This window comes from Lampris incognitus, chromosome 6 (genome assembly GCF_029633865.1).
Source record: "Lampris incognitus isolate fLamInc1 chromosome 6, fLamInc1.hap2, whole genome shotgun sequence".
Taxonomy (NCBI): domain Eukaryota; kingdom Metazoa; phylum Chordata; class Actinopteri; order Lampriformes; family Lampridae; genus Lampris; species Lampris incognitus.
Window position 1 is genome coordinate 51613588 of NC_079216.1, and position 17977 is coordinate 51631564.

The 17977-nt window shown below is 41.1% G+C and overlaps 1 protein-coding gene across 1 annotated transcript in view; it reads right to left on the reverse strand.

Moving 5' to 3' along the window:
• The window catches only part of LOC130114340 (cytosolic carboxypeptidase 4), a 254308-nt gene that overhangs the window by 189661 nt on the left and 46670 nt on the right, over positions 1-17977 (reverse strand). The window contains exons 6-7 of the mRNA XM_056282197.1: positions 15172-15265; positions 1578-1615 (exon numbers count right to left, since the gene is read on the reverse strand). Coding sequence (XP_056138172.1) covers positions 1578-1615; positions 15172-15265 — 132 coding nt within the window. The remainder of the gene's footprint in view (positions 1-1577; positions 1616-15171; positions 15266-17977) is intronic.

The window sequence follows — 17977 nt, forward strand, 5'->3', positions numbered from 1 at the left end:
TTTTCAATAAAAGAGTAAGTTAATTTTTGGGGAGTCTATAAACTAAAATATAATGTCGGCGCTGATTAAAAAGCTTGGGCACTCCAGTAAGGTGATTTATTAAAATCAGCGGGAAAGCGTTTAAATATATAATGCCATTATGAATAACTAACTAGTCCCTGCATCTGAACCAATATCAGATTGTCAGTACTTCTGTGCACGTTGCATAGGTCGGTTATTAACTATGAAGGAAATGATGGAGAGGAAGAAACTATAATTGGACTGACCTGGTGTTAAGACAGTGGAGTGGTTATGTGTGTTAAAAACGAGAGGATGGGGACCAATCCCGGTACATTCTTGTCTAAACAGTTGAAGCCTGATCACAAATGTCAAGAAGTTCTCTACAAAAGCATATAGCTCAAAGTCCTGCAGTCTCCTCTCAACCAGATGTGGTGCTGCGAAATTCAGCCATATTTCACATCGCCAGAGTGGGGCGAGGGTAGTGACGAAGGGTCACACATTGTTTGCTATTGGCTGATAGAGCAATAATATAGCCATTTAAAAGAAAAAAATATCCTTAAGCAGTTGCCAGTTGTGATTTCTCTTTTATTATGTAAATACTGACACCTGTGGGTCAAATGTCATTTTGTTACTATCTACTTGGCAAGAGAGAAATTCAATTCCTTAATACTGGCATCTAATTCTACCTACCTCTCTACAACAATGTTTGCATTAATGAATGTATTGTTGTTTATAACAATTGAACTGATTTCAGAATAAATCCAGTCAGATGAAAATCTAAATATCTCCACTGGGAAATTAAGTTGCCACAGCAGTGGAGGATTAAGTTATAAACAAGAAGAAAAGTAGAGGGCACTGAGAGAATAATACATGTAGTCCCATAAATCAAATGTATTGCAATTACCTTAGCGGACAAACACAGAAACAGCCTCTTTACTGACCGAACAAACATGATAGAGCATGATAAAAACTGATATGCACTGCACCTATCTACATGCACGTGTGGCTAGCACAGTAAAAAATGCATCGTAGCTCTTGATGCTAAGGTCAGGAGGACACCATATGTACAGTTCTGTGCAGGGCATGCAGAGGCACAAATAATTGATATGCCAGAACTCATATTTTACTAGTCATGCACATCATGAGCAGTAAATCCCATATGATAATGTTAATACTACAATAACCATGCAACATGTTATTTCTATGCAGGATCAACAACATGGGTGGAAATAGTCAGTTTTGGTTGTTGGTAGTGCAAAGTTAGATCTATGAAGACACAGAGACATCATGTTACACTGAATAACATAAATAATGAAGCTGGTTTCTTAGATTTTTTTTGAGCCTGTAAATCATTCATAATATAGCACAAAGAATGGGTTTTTGGACAATGTTTTCAATTTGTGGTGTGTTTTTTGTGGGCCTGACATCTGTCTAACAATGTAGCATATTAAACCAGTGCCTTGTTGTTTCCAAAACGGTTCCCTGGGGGGGAGCGACTGAATGTTGTACAATTATGTATTCAATCTAAATCATGACACAAAAAAAACTCAGCTAAATGAAAGTCACGAAACACTTACTTGTGGAGAGCAGAGCAGTTAAGGCATCGATTGCTGCCCTAGAAAAGAAAGGGAGGTTGGTTTAGTTACTTTGTCGATCTGTCTGTCTGTCTGTCTCTCTATCGCTCTCTTTCTCTCTCTCACACACACACACACACACACACACACACACACACACACACACACACACACACACAAACACACACATGAAATAAAAGCTTTTCTGGGTGGAAACCATCAGAAGAATCAGTTGGTGTTTCCTTTGCTATGTGTGAAAAACAACTGGTGATAATAAGAGTAGTGCAGTACAAAAACCTCAGCGTGCAGTGTGTGTATTTTTGAGCCAACAAATAAATCACAAATACATTTTAACAACCTCATAAACTTCCCTTTTGTTCCATTTTGCAAGAAAGATACACATTCTGTGCCTTCTGTGCCTCCCTTCTCTGGCTTATCCTCGTTCTGCACCTCTCATTCTCTCTCACATGTTCCCCATCAGGATTAATCACTGCACCATATTCAAGCCTGCACTTGTATTGCCTCCTTGCCAGGTTGTCAAGTCGCTCTTGCCGTGTCTAGCCCCGCTCACAGCTATTTATTTACCTTGCCTAGTCTTAAGTTTTAATCCGTGCAACAATTGCCATGCTGGTTTAGTTTTTCTGTTTTATTTTTTATTCTCGCTGATATTGTCAAGTAAATGCCTTTTCAGTTTTTGAACTGCTACACTACATGACTCAGCCTTGTTTGTGTCTGTGTCTGAGTCCCACCTCGAACCGTGTCAAAAGCACTGCATGTGAAGCGTACATACATATATCAAAATGCAGACAAAGAGGTTAACTTTTTAGTTCACTAACAATGTACCCCCAGACAGAGCTAGACAATAATCTTATCCCCACAGCAACGGTAATTTTGTAGATGTCGTGCAGCTTTGAGGCATAAAAATGGTCAAAATGGCACCATTACTATGAAAGAGAGTGCTTCAAACAAGATGTGGTGTGAGTGGTAAAATGTAATTTTAATGCTTGAAAAGACCAACTAGTTGCTGTAAACAGACAGTGGCACAATTTTGACTCTATTTTTTTTAGTTATAGCAAGGTCTTAAAAGACAACAATAAATGAATATTTTTTACTTTTTTTTGGGGGGGGGGTTCCCCCCTTTTTCTCCCCAATCGTACATGGCCAATTACCCTCTTTTCCGAACCGTCCAGGTCGCCGCCCCATCCCCTCTGCCGATCCGGGGAGGGCTGCAGACTACCACATGCCTCCTCCGATACATGTGGAGTCGCCAGCTGCTTCTTTTCACCTGACAGTGAGGCATTTCACCAGGTGGACGTAGTGCGTGGGAGGATCACACTATTCTCCCCAGTCCCCCCCCCCGAACAGACACCCCGACTGACCAGAGGAGGCGCTAGTGCAGTGACCAGGTCACATACCCACATCCAGCTTCCAACCGCAGACACGGCCAATTGTGTCTGTAGGGATGCCCGACCAAGCCGGAGGTAACAAGGGGATTTGAACCGGCCATCCCCGTGTTGGTAGGCAACAGAACAGACCGCTACACTACCTACCCGGATGCCCTCTATTTTTTACAATTTAAAGGTAGGATCTGTAATGACGTGAAACAGCAGCCTCTAACGTATTTTATGATCATTGCAAAAGCACATCTGGGTGGCTCGCCTTCACCGCTGCCCCATCTCAGTGCACCTCCCCTTACACTTTGAAATCAGCGATTTCCAGACTCGGCGCTAGAGCAAATCAATAGGACGCGCATTTGATTTTCATGAGGGGGCACAAAAAATCACCATGGCAATGGCAAAATAACAACAACAGCACCACTGCATGCTCACTGCACTTTAATGTTTTTGTTAATGAAAATTTAAAATTGTATTTTATCATTACTATTGTAAATAATACTAATAATAATAATAATAGGCCTCAGCGGCCCCCCGCCCCCACACACACACGAAATTTGCAGCATGGAAAATAAAAGGACGCGTCAGCTTTAATTGAATATTCCAGCCAGGGTCTGTTGTGGTGTCATGCAGTTGCAAAAGTCTGTTGCTTCCCTGAAATCATTCGAGCTGGAAACATGTCCAGTTTTACCTGGTTGGGCATATTATCACTGAGGTCATCCGGGGCTACTGGTCGTTGCTGGTGTGCTTGTTCTGGTCTGATCCGGTTAGCAGCGGGAGTGAGCAGCTGCTGTTGAAGCTGAGCTCCAGGAGGCCGGTGTTGTTGGTTGTGGTGCCGCCGTGCTGGTGATGTTGTACTTCGATGGAAGGCCAATGATGCTGGTTGTGGCACCGGCAATGTTGTAGCGTCAAGAGAGGTGGAGGCCTCACAGGCTGGTGGCAGCACTGGTGGCATGGAGAGCGAGGATGCTGATGTGCTGGTTGAGATGGGCTTTTTTTTAAAACTCATTTCTGATATCCATTTTGTCAGTCCAATTGTGATCGTATCGATGGACGTGGTGGTCCAGCCTTCTTCCGTTCCTTCACTGTTAGCTAATTCCACCTTTCAACTTAGTTCAAATTTTGAGTCAAGTGATGCGACGCTGTGACAGGTCAAAAATGACATCAATCACAAATAAGTTTATATGTGAGGGTGGGGCCGCCGTCAGTGGGCAAGGAGCCAAAATGAGCGGCCCCCAATGCCAGCCATGACGATTTCCAGAGCTAGAGATTGTCATAATTAACCAAGATTGTGATTTGTCGCTGACCTGCACAGTAAAAATGCTGCAAACGCATCATCGCTTGTGAATCATCTCTTGGTTTTAACGTAAATCCATTTCAGTTAAGCGTATCCAATAGTTACACAATAGTCATGAGCATGAATGCTTTCCAGATGAAGATGCTTTCCCCTGTTTGCAATTGTGAAAAGTGTCCTCCTACACTCTCACAACACTTCCCCTATTCCCACTCGGCTCACAAACTCACACACACACACACACACACACACACACACAAAATGTAAGGAAAGTGCAATAACCAAGTGGGGCTTATTTGCCTGGCAGCCCCTGTTGAACACCTTTCCAGAGTCTGCTTTTAAAGAAAATGTTTCTTCCTATGAATGTCTTCTCAGTCAAGACAGACTGACCTTCACACACGGCTTAGCTTCCTCTTCTCTTTGGTGTATATAACCGAAAAGTCTGTATTGTTAAGCCAGGTACCATAGAAAAGCTTTCTAAGGGGCTACACTAGACTTGTGAATAATATTTCCTTAAGGTTAAGAGTATTTTTCATGCAAATTTCTGGCAACAACATCAACTGTTGTTTCAGTAAGAGAAGAGCTGTCAATCACTGTGATCTGCTGTAGTTCTCTTTCTTTAGGCCATAAGGGTGTAGTTGGGGGGATGGCAGCAAAGTTACTAAGGAGTAGATGGTAAGAAAACAAATAATATTGCCTCCAAACTATTGTTATATTTTCTATTTGTACAACAGGTAGGCTAGATATTAATCACTTTGAAATTCTCAGGGGAAAAACTCGACCATGAAGCCTCCTACCAGAGGAGATACTTTCACTCGTCCTCGGTAAGAGTTTGGCATGATCTTGTGCCATTGGTGGCAGAGGAAATGGCTTTGAAGGACAACACACAACTAGAAGTTGTTTTTTTTCCCCATGTTGCTGTCAGAAAGGACCACATCTGCAAGTGTGTAAAATCTGAAGCCAGTTAATCGAACTAAATTGATAAATTAACAAGACATTTGCACTGCCCAGAAATCAATTACCTCAACTTATCAAATTTGCGAGGCTAATTTGATATTGTACAGTATACTTTCTTGAAGAAATACACTGCGGCTTTCACAGTAACAGTGAAAACTTTATTTTTGGCATCCTGTGCATCATAATCTTCATAAATTTTATAAGTCCATTATAATTCTGTTATCCTCTTTCAATGTTGTATTATGTAAATTGCGTAAATACAACATCTATTGCACGCTGTCCATCTTGGGAGATAGATCCCTCCTCTGTTGCTCTCCCTGAGGTTTCTTCCTATTTTTTTCTCCCTGTTAAAGGGTTTGTTTAGGGAGTTGTTCCTTATCCGATGAAAGGGTCTAAGGACAGGATGTTGTGTTGCTGTTAAGCCCACTGGGCAAATTTGTAATTTGTGATATTGGGCTACACAAATAAAATTGATTTGATTTTAATTTGATATATACATATGGCATCTATAAAATAAATAAATGTGATATTTACTCTGCTAGTTCACTGCTTGACTATGTCTGGAATTCGTTTTTCAGCTTGAGATCATGACTCCTCTCAGCCGACTTGTATTTTACATTACTTTCTAAACTGATTAAAACAAACAAGCCTGACAGAAATAATGGTTTCATTGAAAGTGGAGGGAAACTGCTCAACACTAACACTACAGACAAAAGGCAATAAAGCTCACAAAGAGAACTTGTTTGTTCTGCTCAAATGGTTATTACTTTGGCGCTTTTGCCTCAGTCTTAATTAAACCCAGAATCCAAACACTCCACAAATAATCATTTCACAGTTAGCATGCGCTTACCAGGCATTCACAGTGGAAGACCCGGTGTCTGTCTGGAGAGGTAACTTGGGCATCAGTTGTTGGCTGTTTGTGTGTGTGCTTAATTCAAAAATGTCACACTGTCCAGTGTAAAGTTACTAGCAGCAAGTAAACCAAGGTGTCATATCTCTGGGTTATAGGAGGTGACAAGAGGTTTTGACTGCGAGGGTCATCAGGGTCACAGGGTGTTGTGCTGTTTGTCAAAGGAGTGAAATGGCAAACTTGCTACATTTTCACCATGTAATTCATGTCAGATTTATTCCAAAGCCAGAGTTCACCACAGGGTTAAGGGTAAGTCATGATGGCATGGTCTCTTAAGGTGCCCACTATAAATTCTGGACATCGTGAACTGGAATTCAGCCTCTGACCTTTTATGAAATCCCACCCTTTCCCTCTCCTCTTCAGTTTTTTCTTGCTAATTTTCCAAACCCACTATCTAATAAAGATGAAAACATGTGCTTATTAAACCGTTTACTCCAGATTCATTGAAAGGATTTTGTAATTCTGATGTGTTGTAACATAGCTCAAATTAACAGTCTTGCTGCCATTGTGATGTTGCAGAATTCTCATTAAAAAAAGGCACAGAAACAGATCACTAGCTTGACAGTGCTTTGTGGTTTTAAAAATTACTTATAGTAATGATTTTGCATTTTAAATATCATCATGAACTAGAAGTCACTAACTTATAGAATTATCGACAGTAGCTGCATTTACTTGAACCCTAATATTCCACTAATAGCCCAATCAGAATAAAAATGCCTCATGTAATCACCTCAATCAGAAAAGACTGGTCCAATCTGGCCGGATCGGAAAGAATTTTCAATCCGATTGAGAGGTGGTGTAAAACCTTTGATAATCTATTCAATAGAAAAATATTAGCACCTAATAACCATGCAAATGCTTAATCCGATCATTTCTCTCTGGTTGGAATACATATATTCTTTCTGCATGTTTGCCCCACATGGGGGTAACATTAGGTGATGTGAACGAGTTTCCGGGACGGACAGAAACATGGCGGTAGGTAGCAAAACAAAGCTGGTCTGTGGTTGATACAAGTTTTTTGGTGAAGACCTTAAAAGATTTAAGGACTGTTGAACACCTCAATGGTCGAAAGGCTCGAAACGAGTTGCTTCCAGTACGAGTCAGCATGCTGTTGCTTGATTAAGAGCAATAAAATAACAGCTACTACTGTGCTGAACAGACGATAGATCCATCTTAAACAAAGCTGATCAAACATTTGCCAAAGAATACATGATGTATTCATCACTTTTGTGCATGTCACACAGCTGTTCCAACGATTGTGTCGGTGCATGTAAACACCAGACCGTATTAGACCACACCACGTGTAAACAGTTAACCTGAAATCTTCAGTTGAAATTATCCATCCAGCCATTATCCAAACTGCTTACCCTACTCAAGGTCACGGGGATGCTGGAGCCTATCCCAGCAGTCATTGGGCGGCAGGTGGGGAGACACCCTGGACAGGCCGCCAGTCCATCAGAATACATAAAAGTGTGCATGTAACCGCAGCTACTGTTATTTGCGGGGGGGGGGGAAAATTACTGAATAGTACTGCTTTTTGGGTTTTTTCTTTTTTTTTGGCAAGAGAGTCAGAAGCATCTAGTTTTTGGTAATGGTTATGATGTTATCCAATATCTCATTCACACACACACACACACACACACACACACACACATAGAGTGGTCCGCCCTGGTTGTATGCAAAACAGAGCAAGTAAAGTTTTCGCAATGTTAAACATTAGTTTGCATCTCATGGGCACAAACAAATGCATAGAGAACGCAAGAAGCACTCCCAGACAAGACACACATATTACCTCCCGGCATACTACCTGCAGTGTTTTAAGCAGCATACACACTGATCATCGTCAGCCAGCTCAATATAATTATTGCGCAATACCCTAAAAGTAAACTCAACTGCACTTTTGCAATGACCCTGTTTTCTGCTTTATTCCTTACCAAGGAAGGTCTGGTGTTGTGTGAAAACGACACTGTTCTGCGAGACTTCTACAAGCCTGCAGTGAGTTACCAAGTACTTATGTGTGTTCTGCTGTAGCACATGACCTTTGTACCTTTTCATACGCTCTCCTTTTTGTGTTTCTTTTTTGCTGCAACACTAGCGGTCCTGTGTGATTCAATGGGTAGAGTTCCTGTTACAACAGCAGATGCCTTGAGTATGGCACTAATACAGCCAAGGGTTGAGGGTTTCAGTCCCGAAAGGGGCAACCCATACATGTATTTATTTCAATATGAAACACTTTGTGTATAGGATAACAAAAGTGCTCTGAAAATGTGGTCATTCATGCAGTTAATATGATTAAGTAAAAACTCCTTGAATAAATCATCAACGTGATTCTTAAAAAATCAATACTAAAATAATTGTGTGCAAAAATAGCCTGGATTCATATCAAATTGATAAATGTTTCCTTCCAAAGTTTTCCTCACACCAGGACAGGTCAGTGTCAATTAGTTCTTCTGAATGGGGGGACCAGAAGCTATTAGAGGCTATAGAGTGGAGTTTTCTCACTTAATTTTTCTTTACTTCGTCTATCCCACTGCTCTTTGTCAACCTTTTTTTTTCATGAATTTATAATTTACAATTCTAAATTACATTTAAAATTCATACTTATAATTCCAACTTTGTTTCTGAGAGGAATGACTCTGAACGAGATAATTTTTGAAGAGGCTTAATGGAGCTGTTGTCACTACACATGCAGTTTGTGTAAGATATGGTCCCTCCACAGCTCTTTGGGAGGATTCTGTGATTATTTTTTTCCAAATTTGCCCATTCTGTAATTTTATTTCATCACAGAAAATGACAATACATTGTGCCATGGAGCATTTAAATTAATGAGAGGAGAAGGAGAATGCAATTGGCCAAGTCCGAGCCCACCCCATCTCATCATCAGCCTCTTCTCTGGGGTCGGGTCGCGGTGGCATCAAGCTAAGTAGGACACTCCAGACGTCCCTCTCCCCAGCTACGCCCGCCAGCTCCTCCTGGGGGATCCCAAGGCGTTCCCAGCCCAGATTGGACATGTAGTTCCTCCAGCAAGTTCTGGGTCTACCCCGGGGTCTCCTCCCAGTTGGACATGCCCAGATAACTGCCAAAGGAAGGCACCCAGGAGGCATCCTAATTAGATGCTTGAACCACCTCAACTGGCTCCTTTCAATGCGAAGGAGCAGCAGCTCTACTCCAAGCTCCCTCCAGCTCTCCAAGCTCCTCACCCTATCTCTAAGGCTGAGCCCAGACACCCTACATAGGAAACTCATTTAAGCCACTTGTATCCATGATCTCGCCCTTTCGGTCACTACCCAAAGCTCATGACCATAGGTGAGGGTTGGAACAAAGATTGACTGGTAAATTGAGAGCTTTACCTTCTGGCTCAGCTCCCTCTTCACCACAATGGTCCAGTACAATGTCTGCATTACTGCTGATGCCGCACCAATCCACCTGTCAATCTCCCACTCCATCCTACCCTCACTTGTGAACAAGACCACAAGATACATGAACTCCTTCACTTGTGGCAACAATTCATCCCCAACCCGGAGGGAGCAATCCATAATTTTCTGGTAGAGAACCATGGCTTCAGACTAGGAGGTGCTGACTCTCATCCCGGCCATTTCACACTCAGCTGCAAACTGCCCCAGTGCATGCTGGAGGTCGCGTTCTGATGAAGCCAACAAAACCACATCATCTGTGAAGCGCAGGGATGCAGTTCTGAGGTTGCCAAAACGGACACTCTCCTCACCTTGGCTGCGCCTTGAGATCCTGTCCATGAATAGCACAAATAGAATCGGCAACAAAGACTAACCTTGGCGAAGTCCGACACCCACCGAAAACGTGTTTGACTTTGTGCTGAGAATGCGGACACAGCTCTCATTTTGGTTATACAAGGACCAGATGACTTGTAGCAACTGCCCCGGTACCCCATACTGCAGTACCCCCCACAGAGTGCCCCGGGGTACATGGTCGTAAGCCTTCTCCAAGTCCACAAAACACATATAGACTGGCTGGTCAAACTCCTATGCCAGCACTTCTGCAAGGGTAAAGAGTTGGTCCATTGTTCCACGGCCAGGACGGAATCCGCATTTTTCCTCCTGGATCCGAGGTTCAACAATTGGTCGGAGCCTCCTTTCCAGCACCCTAGAGTAGATTTTCCCAGGGAGGCTGAGCAATGTGATGCCCCGATAATTGGAACACACCTTCCGGTCCCCTTTCTTAAATATGGAAACCACCACCCCAGTCTACCACTTCACAGGTACTGTCCCCGACCTCCACGCGACACTGAAGGTCGCCCCAACTCCACCTGGTTATAATGTATTCATCCTAATCCAACCTCTTTTTCAACTGTGCCACACACTGTCAGGGCTACAATTGCATCTCTGGTAACCAACTTACCACATTTTATTGGACATGCCCATGTGCAACTGTACTTGTGTTTTCACTTGCTCCCAGTTTTACCAAAATGCAGCCCTCAACACGACAATAGTTATAGCAGATTCCACTAGTATTATATTAATTATATTATGGTACATTGTGATTTTACCATTTCATCCAAATTTCTTGGAGAAGAGAATTTTGTTCAGAAAGTATATTATCTCTTTCACCATCGTAGCCTACATTAAAACCCAAAAAAGCAAGGATACTGGCAAGTGTTGCATTGCCTAGCATATAAACCAGTTTTTGTGAAAGGTTGATTGCTGATGACAGTTTAAACATGTTGTTAGATTTAGTTGTACAGCGTTGGACAGTCTGAATGACTACTACTCTCAAAGATTGGTAAGCAGCCAACCAACATATCCTATGACTACAATATTACATCTATAATTGGACATATCAGTGTGACTGACATCTCAGACTTAAAGGAATTCACATATCTTGCTAACTTTACATGACTTGTATTCACAACTGCCAATTTCCCAAAAAATATTCGGAACAGTAGTTGGGAATTGAACTCTATAACACCAATATAGTTTGTTAATTGTGCTAACTCTGTTAGACAACAGAAACTTCTGTTGATGAATTACATGGAAGACTTTCACATAGGGCTATAAATTTATGCTGTCTCTGGGGCAGGTTTCATATTCCGTTGCACCAGCAGGGAAGGGAGCCTCACGTTCAATAGAAGCTGATCAGGGGGAGCTATGACTGGTATCAAGCTGAGTGGAGGTGCTGGTACGCCTGGTGCTCCTGGCATCCTCCCGTTAGAGCACTGCAAGATGCTAGCTTGGCATGCAAGTCAAATGCCATAGGTTCTGACAGAGAAAGACAGGGGAATGATATGATACCAGGAGAGCGAATGAAGACTACAATAGATACAGGCATTATTGATGAGTTCACTGGCCAAGTGACAACAAACTGAATCAGGAATAAATTAATATGAAGTCTATTTTTCTTAACATAGTGTAATGCCTCTCTTTTGGACTCTATGACTGAATTTTGAGAAATGTGAGCAGTTTATAATAGTGATGTTTCATGCTACACTGCACAAAACATACATCTGGTAATATTGATATACAAGTAATGGCCATACAACTAGCAAAGACTTATCATATATTTCTGGGAGCTCTTGATGGATAAACACTTCTTTTGGCTCCAAAAGTTCAAAAATGTCAAAAGGAACAGTGGAGTGTATGAAGGAAACTGGCATGAACCATAAGGAATGATCATTTATTCATTGTGTATTTGTTTTTCTATGCCTGTTGGTCAAATGTGCTTTAAAGAAGGGTCTTGTGAATTCCCCCAGTGGGAAGTAATGTTTGTAATGGGGGATGGGTGTTGACTTCTCTCCCATATATGCTGCTTAACTCACAGGGCCTTGTAATTCAATATATGGCTCCCTTAGCTTACGATGACCAGATGTTTAAACTAACTCATAGTGTGAGGTATAGGAAAATATATGGTTGAAGTTGACCAATGGAAAAGTCTTGGTCTTGGAAGGTATATAAGGAAGACAACTCTTTCGTTCAGTGAGAATGCAGGGAGGTGTTCTCCGTATGGTACAATGGGAGAATACAGGGACAGGCCCATGAGGTCTGCTTGTGTGTTTCTCCGAATGTTACCATAGTAATTGTCTTGTCTTGTTTCTGTATTGTACAATACTAAATATCTTTTCTCATCAACCATCAATTGCTTTGTACAATTATTTCTGAGTTCAGAGTGTTCACAGATAAATTTCCACCACAAGCAGCACTAAGTCATTAATCTGACAAGTGCATTCCTTTGCTGCTTATCACATAGGCACTTACAAAAAAAGACTTGGTCCTCAAAAAAGGTTTTAGTCTTATTATTATTGTTGTTGTTTGTTTTTTTTTTCCATTTACGGCTTCAATTCAACTTTTTCATTCATTTTTCATAAATGAAAAATAATTGAAAAAATTCACTGATTGGCACACCTTCAACCAAAGATGAGAACTAATCAGCGAAATCATCTGGTGTGGAGTCCAGCTGCAATGAAAACCTGTGTACTCTCACCCTTCCATGCCACATGATTGAGGACCACAGGTTTAAGCCTTAAACGGTCACATAAATTATATCTGTGACCCAAAACATGCTGTTGGACAGATGGCGTTGCTCTTGATTAGCTTGTTGTGATATTCAAAGCTAGCTCTAGGATGACCATTTCCAGCCTTTCTTCTCTGACCCCTCCAGCAAACTTTACACTTAGAGAGACAATTGACTTGCCATCTACATCTACATTGCCAACACGTGACATACAACAATAAGAACATTATTGTTATTATTGTATTGAGCTTAACTAAAACTAAGTCCAGTACCGGAAAGTAAGTATGCCATTACAAATATCAGCCCTATGGTTCAATGCAGAAAGCTTGCAATGCTCCTCAGCTGGTACGTGTAGTCTGGAGTTGTTACTTACACTTACTATCTAGAGATACGTGAAATTATCTCAGAAATCAGTGTAATTTAAGACAGATTGATTCCATGTCATCTTTAAATCCTTTAAATTGTCTTTTAAAATCATGGAGCAGACCATGCATCTCTTTGGATGATGTTGTTGTGGCAGCCCAGTCTGAACATGCTTCAGATGAGACAGACTAATTGGTTGACATTTAGTTTAACATGAGAGGGGGCAATAAAGCTTGGGTAGTTGTGCCCCTGCAGATGCTTCTTTTTTTCACCAGCACGTATCAGTAGTCTATAAATTGTATTAATTTCAAAATTGTGCCACAATTTTTACATCTTAAAGGAAACATCAAAACTGCTACTTTGGTGATAAACACTTGTGTATGCACATCACAATATGAAAAGTAATTTCCTAAAATTGACAGTTTGATTTAGATCTAAGAGGGGCAGATCATTAAAGTAAAAATTTCCATAGTTAATATTCATGTCCCTCTGTGGAGCAAAGGTCACAAGAACATGGGCACAGAAAAATAAATTGTTTACGTGTTAACGAAATATATTCAACTTGATTTTTTACTTTATGTATTAATCAACATTGGAGGTTCTTTACAGGTGTTACAGAACCTCAAGCTAACAGTAACTAAAAAGAATATTTTCTTCCCTCTGGTTTTAAACCTCTGACTTTTGAGCTCATTCCACAAGATGCAACAACAGTCAGAGCCCAGTAAGCATCAGCAATACATTATCATACAGACAGACGGGGGACAAATTAAAGGAAAAGTGTTTTAGTAAGGTGTTGGTCCACCAGGAGCCTCCAGAACAGTGTGGATATTTTTAAATATTTTGTACTCTTGTTCTTTTTTAACTTATTTTTTCGCTTTTGGTCTTCATCTGTGTAAATCTTACACTGTGTTTGCTGTGTTTGTCTATGTCTGTCCTGCACTGTTTGGCAAAGCCGCAGCCCTTATTTCATTTTTAACATGTGCCTGCACATTGTTTTTAATGACAATAAATTGAATCGAAATGAACACCATTCTTTCAAAAGATATTCCCTCATTTGGTCAGTTTGGTCTGCAGTTAGTTGAGACTGAAGAGGTCACTTAAGATGAGTGGTGAAACGTTTCTCTCAACAATCACTGTGTCCAGATGAACCGATTCAACTTTCTTTGATTTTCTTACCTGGATTATTGAGCATGCATATGAGCATGCATGCATAAAGACCCTCATTTGGTGTTTTGATGATGGTGGTGGACAGCACTGTTGGTCCAAACTGTCTCATCGTAGGATAAAGACCCTCATATGAGGGTCTTTTTGCATGCATGTTCATGCATATGAGCATGCATGCAAAAAGACCCTCATATGAGGGTCTTTATCCTATGATGAGACATCCAAAATGTCTTATCATAGGATAAAGGTGCATCCATGCTCATAAAGACCCTCATATGCATGCATAAAGACCCCAATTTGGTGTTTTGATGATGGTGGTGGACAGCACTGTTGGTCCAAAATGTCTCATCATAGGATAAAGGCGATCACTCAGAATAACTTTGTATTGATTTGCAGTGACCCTTCCCTCTAAGGAGACAAGTGGACCCAAACCATGCCAAGAAAATGCCCCCCACAGGATAACAGAGCCCCTGGACCCCCTCACAGTAGGGGTCAACTATTCAGGTGTCTCCTTTCATTTGTCACCCAAGTGTGTGTGTGTGTGTGTGTGTGTGTGTGTGTGTGTGTGTGTGTGTGTGTGTGTGTGTGTGTGTGTGTGTGTATAGACAGATAGATAGATTGATAGATAGATAGATCGACAGACAGACAGACAGACAGACAGACAGACAGATAGACAGATAGATAGATAGATAGATAGATAGATAGATAGATAGATAGATAGATAGATAGATAGATAGATAGATAGATAGATAGATAGATAGATAGATAGATAGATAGATAGATAGATAGATAGATAGATAGATAGATAGATAGATAGATAGATAGATAGATAGATAGATAGTACTGAACTTCAAAATACTTGTATTCCCCGGTTATCTGTAACCACTGTTTTAACTGTGCCATTGGGGCTATCTTGCCCAAGTTGACAAAAACGTAGGAGATGCCTAAGAGACAAAGATACATTCAGCACATAAAGGTTGCTGGTGGTAAACTCACTAAGTGGTGTGTGTAAAATGTGTAGAGTAGGGTACATACTTTATCGTGTTCAAGTGCCTGGTGGTAAAAGAGGAATTAAGGCGGTAGACGACATCTAGCCCATGGTTCTCCCCGATCAAGTTGGCCGTGGAAACTGATGACAAGCAAAGAACAATGGTCAGAATACAACAGGAGTCAATCATAATCACTAGAAATGCAGTACAACACTGAACAGAACAAACTTTTGGTTATGTTTATATGTTCACTATCATTAAAGTTTGAGATGTTCACTTATTCTGCTGACATCGACCAAGATAAGCGCTTATGCCAGCCACAAGTGACCTGTTCAATGTGATGCATTAATACATATTATGGTTTTTTAGGTTGCTGAGGAATGTATGCCTTGCTCTGCATACTGTTAAGTTTTCACAGCTTGCATGAGCTTAACACCCTTGGTAATGTAATATCCTGTATGAAAGTGCACACTCAGACATAGAAGTGAGGAAAACTGTATTCAGCAGAGCTTGTCCAAAGTAAACTCTTGGGCATCATATTTGGTATTACCTAAAATGCTTTGACACACCCTAAATACAACACCAGTACAATGTTGTTTGGGCAGATCAGTGCAAATGAGGGCTCTATTTTCATGCTGTCGCAGAGCCGGCGAAGGCACAAATGCAGGCTGATTGGCAGTTTCCTGGGGCGCAAGGGGAATTTTTCCCGCCTACGTCCATTTGGTTATTCCGTGGCTCGAAAGGAACCAGCCTGCATCAAGAAGAGTATGGTGGTGCAGCTGGGGCGATGTTGATGAAGATCTGCTGGAATAGCACAATGTTGGTGACCATTTTGGCTTGAAATTGCCCTTATACCTCTGCCAGCTAAGACCAAGTCTAAGGTCAGACACAGGCGTATTGAGCTATTTTCATGCATTGACATGGGAACATCTATCCAAATGTGTTCTAATTTATGTAAGACTATGTATTTCTCCCCACTGAAATAAATCATTAAACCAATAGCAACAAGTGATTGAATGTAACATTCTAAATGAGTTAATCAGAAGAAAAAAAACCATCAATATGTGGCTGTTGAATTTAGTGTGAATCGAAGAATTTGTGCCCATCATGATGCACAGAAAAGTCAACCTAACTTGACATAATGAATGTCTGTCTGGTCCAGATAGATGTATCCACTAGTACAAACTGTCTATACTAGAGCCCGATATCTGGTCGGAAATCCATAGGATGGTACTCAATTCTAGTATCAACCCCATCAGCAAAATGGGACGGGAGGTTTTTTATTTTACCAAGTCACGGGATCAGGTCATGAAAATCCACTCCTGTCAGACCCTGTAGACTAAACCATTGTGTCCATTGTCAGTCTCTGTAGACTTGTGCACAATGTGACAACACTGAAGTCAATTTATGAGCTATATAAGTCAGGCTGTTTAATGATTTTTATAATGTTGCGTTGTGTTTGTGTTGTTTGCTCACATGTTTATTTTATTTTGTCACAATCTATAGGAATGGAAAAAATAATTAGAAGACAGTGACGGTATAGAGAAAGAATTTAACACCACCGGCTTTCATTCATCCAAATTAATCAATGCAGAGCGGTTTGAATAGGCTTCAATCATCATCCATCAGGAAAATTGCAAAACCCTGTTCTGCAGCACATTTCAAGGGTATGAGAGGAGCTGATGTGATTGGCCAGGTCGAAGCCCGCCCCAACTCCACCTGCCTATAATGTATTCTTCCTACACCAACCCCTTTATCAACTGCACCAAGCTGTGTTGGTCAGAATAATACCATGAAATGTATCAGAATCAGAATCAGTTTTATTTGGCCATGTATGTGTAGGCTTAAACATACAAGGAATTTTACTCCGGTTCCCACATTGCTCTCCATGTAATTACACAGAATAGACATACAGTTAAAATAAATATAAGGTAAATGTAAACATTTAACTACTATGTACAGATATAGATGTATATAAAAAAGTATATTACAAAAAAGATAAAAATTATGTTGTAACAGGAAGACAATAGTGCAATGGTGCAGAGTGCAAAAATGCTGGAATAAATATGTTAACAGGTCACTTCATATACATGAGGTAAATGGACATGACAGAATAGGCATGTATACAATATACAGTCTACACAGTGTGCTTAGATTTATTTTTGATAATGATGATATGCTAAAACTGTGTTTAAACTACAGGATATTTACTTTAGTATTTGTAGGTACAGTTTTACAAGTATATTGCACAGGGATTGTTTCTTACACTGTATGACTGTTATGTGTTCATCTGAGCGACAGCCCGCGGAAAGAAACTGTTCTTGTGTCTGGTTGTTTTGGGATCCAGTGCTCTGTAGCGGCTACTAGAGGGGAGGAGTTGGAACAGGTTGTGACCAGGGTGTGATGGGTCTGTAGTGATGTTTTCTGTCCATTTTCTGAGTCTGGAGGTATATAAGTCCTGAATGGAGGGCAGCTTGGTGCCAATGATTTTGTCTGACGTCCTGACTGTCTGTTGTAGTCTGTTCCTGTCCTGTTTGGCGGCCGATCCAAACGAGACAGTGATAGATGTGCAGAAGACAGACTGGATTACGGCAGAGTAGAAATGAATCAGCAGCTCCTGAGGCAGGTTGAAATTCCTGAGCTGACGGAGAAAGTACATCCTCTGCTGGGCCTTTTTCTTTATTGTGTCTGTGTTGGATGCCCACCTTAGGTCCTGGGAGATTGTGGGTCCCTGAAACCTGAAGGGGGAGGCAGTGTTGGGGGGCTCCACCTGAAGTCCACTGTCATTGCCACAGTTTTGAGCGCGTTTAGGTCAGATTGTTATGACTGCACCAGAGGGCCACCTCCCATCT